The 3,726-nt window shown below is 39.9% G+C and overlaps 1 protein-coding gene across 2 annotated transcripts in view; it reads right to left on the reverse strand.

Annotated features, from left to right (window-relative positions):
* G2E3 (G2/M-phase specific E3 ubiquitin protein ligase) overlaps positions 1-3,719 on the reverse strand; it is a 22,519-nt gene extending 18,800 nt beyond the window's left edge. Inside the window, exons 1-3 of one of the 2 annotated variants that reach the window (XM_026849831.1) lie at positions 3,625-3,719; positions 1,882-1,937; positions 798-895 (exon numbers count right to left, since the gene is read on the reverse strand). In XM_026849831.1, the coding sequence (XP_026705632.1) occupies positions 798-895; positions 1,882-1,918 (135 nt within the window). In that variant the 5' untranslated portion in view covers positions 1,919-1,937; positions 3,625-3,719. Of the gene's footprint in view, positions 1-797; positions 896-1,881; positions 1,938-2,973; positions 2,982-3,624 lie in introns of those variants that run through there. The other variant, XM_026849832.1, reaches the window with a different exon arrangement.
* Positions 3,720-3,726: the final 7 nt, after the last annotated feature.

The following is a 3,726-nucleotide window of genomic DNA, read 5'->3' on the forward strand; positions in this document are numbered from 1 at the left end:
AACTGTTCCTGATACTTCTCAAGCCTGTTTTTTTAAACATGGGAAAAAATTTCAAACTGTATTAATTAACTAATAAAAAAAAGTTTTGAAGTACTCATATTATTTTAAAGACCTGCAAAATTTATAGTTTGAAAGGTAGCTTAAGTATACCTTTAAGAATATGAATCTTGGGAAGTGTCAAGTGTGGTAACAAAAGATACTCAACCGTAGTTTATAACTTTGTTCAGATTATAAGCTTTTAGTGATCTATTTTTATTTATCACTAAATAGTGATACCGTAACTGTATCTGATCAGTAGTGTACATAGTCCTATTTTTCAGATTAGTAATATTTCTTAAGTGTTACAGTGTCCTGTGTAATGTCAGACAATAACTCACATCCAGAAAAGAACTAACAAGAAATAAGAATGAAAACTTTTCTCTACTTTTCCCCCAAAGGGTAGAATTTTCTAAATTTGAAACTACACTTTTCTTATAGGAGCAAGTAAGTAGGTGCAAATCTGTTCCCTTTCTCTTAACATGTACCTTCATTGCTATGATATGTCAGGAGGAATAACTAATTCATTTAAATGGATTTTGAACTGAATTTAGCTTTAAAAAAGGCTTGTTGGGATTTTTTTATTTCATCTGATGCACCTGACAATTACAAGCCTTCAAGGCTACAAGTTTAAGCTGACAGTTCAAGCTTTACAGCAACAAAAAATGGAGAATGTCACAACTATTTAACACTTGTTGCCCTTTTATTTTTTATTTTTTGATTACAACAAACAAGCTTCAAAATCAATAGCACATACTTACCAAACAGTAATAATGAACAGTGAGATTGTATTCCCCATAGGTCCTTTTTTCTCCATACTTTTCAGGGCAGTCATCTGTCCGTCCACAGAGAACACAGACTAAAAATACAGAATCATATTTACAGTTGCGGTGAATTTATCGGAATTACCATGGATCGGCTGTAGAGCAGTAACTTTCATCTCTTTTAATCACATGCATCTTGAAGTAGGTTCCTCGATGAAGAACAGTAGATACCCCTCTCTCCTTAAGGTTGAGTTCCATAGTAAATATTACTATTTGTTCCTTCTCTAGTTCCTAAAAAGAAAATACTTCACCAGTTCCACCTGTCTCCTGATTCAGGAGAGGGCTATCACCCAAGCTCTTCCCCAAACACCCAAAGATAATTATCAAATGGCCAACAGTGTCCAGATGCATGTGAAGTGTAATCTAATTGTTCTCAGTACTGTGCATAAAGATATCACCATAGTAGAACCCATGAAGCAACTTAACTGTTTCATCGTATACCTATGTGATAATCTTTGTGAAAGCGTATGAATGGTACTCTGACTGTATCAAGTCATATGCTACCAGTGCTTTTAAAGGAGTGCTAGTTTCAAAATATTCAAGGATTTGAGACAACATTGGAGTCAACTAAAACCTTGAGGACTGCCCCATTTCTGCAGTTCCTAGCCCACTAACATACTTCCAGACATTTAATATATAACTCTTGAGAACTGAGGGGAAGGTAAGATACATTTTCAGTATTCTAACATCAAGAATAGTCACAGTAGTGATGAGACTAGATGTATCATTCAAGATTTTCTTATGCTGAAGCATTACATCTCAAACACAGTTGCGTGTGATTTGACAGCTGAATTCCCAAGGTTATTTTCTTAAAACATCTGCAGAAATGACTGTTTTTAAATATTCCAATTAGAGCAAACAAATCCAAGGAAGTTTAAGTTATTTCTTATTCAATCCCTGAGACAAGTGGTTCCAACACAATTTGATTACTGAAAATTCACCTGATCTTAAATCCCAAATAAATTGATATTGTACATGAGATTAAAGATTTCTGTAACTATTTAATAAAAACTTTACTTACATGGACTTTGAATGTCAAAGTTATTGTTTTTACTCATCCTGAGTTCTTCTGACTGTCTGTCATGAAAAAGAAATGAGGTGTTAAATATATCTAGTGCATTAATAATGACCATTATATACTGCTTTTACATTTAGTTTTAAATTGAACTTCCCCCCTCCTCCTCAGTAAAAATAGGATCAAGAACAAAAGAATATTATAATTCAAGTGTTATTGTGAGATATAGGGGGTTGGGAAGCAGAATGCAAATGTTTAGAAAAAATATTCCCAGACCAATGAAACATGTAGCAATTTTTAACTATTTCCCAAAAATATAAAACAAGATACTTTATTTCCAAAAGAGAAAATAAGTCCAATGCAACAGCTAGTTATGTATAGACTTAATTGTACAGAAGAGTTTGCATAAACATCATCAAAAATAATGATCCAACAACAACCGAGGAAGTAGGAGCAACTCCTGTTCAAATAAAGATTGTATTAACACGAGGAACTTGGAAGAAAAGAAATTAACTGGGTAGAATAGTGATTAACTGTGAACACAGTCCCCATTGTCTGGGGAAAATGCAGGATCCTGACCTGGTCAAAAAATCCTCATGCAAGACCAAAAAACAACCCAAACAGTGAGGAATCCAAAACAGTGACATGCATACAGGGGAATTTACACCATTTGGAACTCTTTTGAAGTAGAGAGTAATTTAAACACTAACCTAACCCTCATCTCCTTCGACATCGCATGCCCCTAAAAATTAAATCCCCAAGATACATTAACGCGGGTGGCGCGGGAGGGAGCCCTCGCTGAGTGCCGCACCATGCGTCCGGCCCACCTGGTCGGAAAACAGACACACGTTTCGTCACTGCAGCACTAAGAGGACTGTTCTTTCTCTAGTGCAAAGTAGAACCCTTTTAGGAACATATCTGTAGATCTTCGACTTGCATTCTATTCGGAAGCTGAAGAAAGCATCGCCTAAGTTTTGCAAGACGAGGATCCCGGGCGCTGGCGTGCGGACCCGGGCGCGACTCCGCAGGCGGCGGCCCCAGCCCGCCACGGGGGCAGGCAGCGGGCTGGGGCGAGCACCCCCGCATCCCAGCCGCGACCCCGGCAGGCTCCGACCTGCCGGAGCTTTGGTATTTACAGTTTAGATGGCCGCCAGGTACGGGCTCCAGGCACAAAACTTCGGCTAATCCAAACTATTGCAAGTCAAGCACTTCAGCCATTTTACTGGAGCACGTTTCCCTGGCTCCAGCAAAACAAAACAAAACAAAAAAATCGCGACTCTCCCCCCACCCCCTTTCCTGTTTTCTCAAACTCCTTCAGGGAAACGAATCTGGAGTTCAAATTTGCAAGTTAGAAGACAGACGAGAACAACCGTTGAGGGTCCCTGCACCGGTCCCACAGGAACAAAGCAATTCCGTGTCCATTTGCAGACAGGAACACGTTAGCATCCACTGTTTATATATAAGAAACGACCCGTAAACAAGAAGTACCTATTTTGCCTAAATAGGCTAAAGAAATCCTCCTCAGAGCACATATTTAGGTTTTGCTAAGTTCTATAACTCTTTACTGCTCCAGAACGTAAATTCTGTTAAGATTTTCTAAACGAAAGGATGGGAAAACACTCAAAACAACCCCAAGAGGCACGGTTTCAGGTACGCGTTTTCTCTGGCATACGAACAAAGGAACCCTCCCAGTTCCCGCCCGTCTACGCTGCAGGTCCCGAATTTACTATGACAGAGTCTCCCGCTCACCTCGCGGGTTCTAACACGACGCCGTGTCCCGAAAGCAGCCCGCCCCTCGGCAACCACCACCCGGGCGGAGGCCGGCGAGCCCCCGCCGCCGCTCAGCTGCCC

The sequence above is a fragment of the Athene cunicularia genome (genome assembly GCF_003259725.1).
Source record: "Athene cunicularia isolate RWA chromosome 5 unlocalized genomic scaffold, athCun1 chr5_part1, whole genome shotgun sequence".
In the NCBI taxonomy this organism is placed as follows: domain Eukaryota; kingdom Metazoa; phylum Chordata; class Aves; order Strigiformes; family Strigidae; genus Athene; species Athene cunicularia.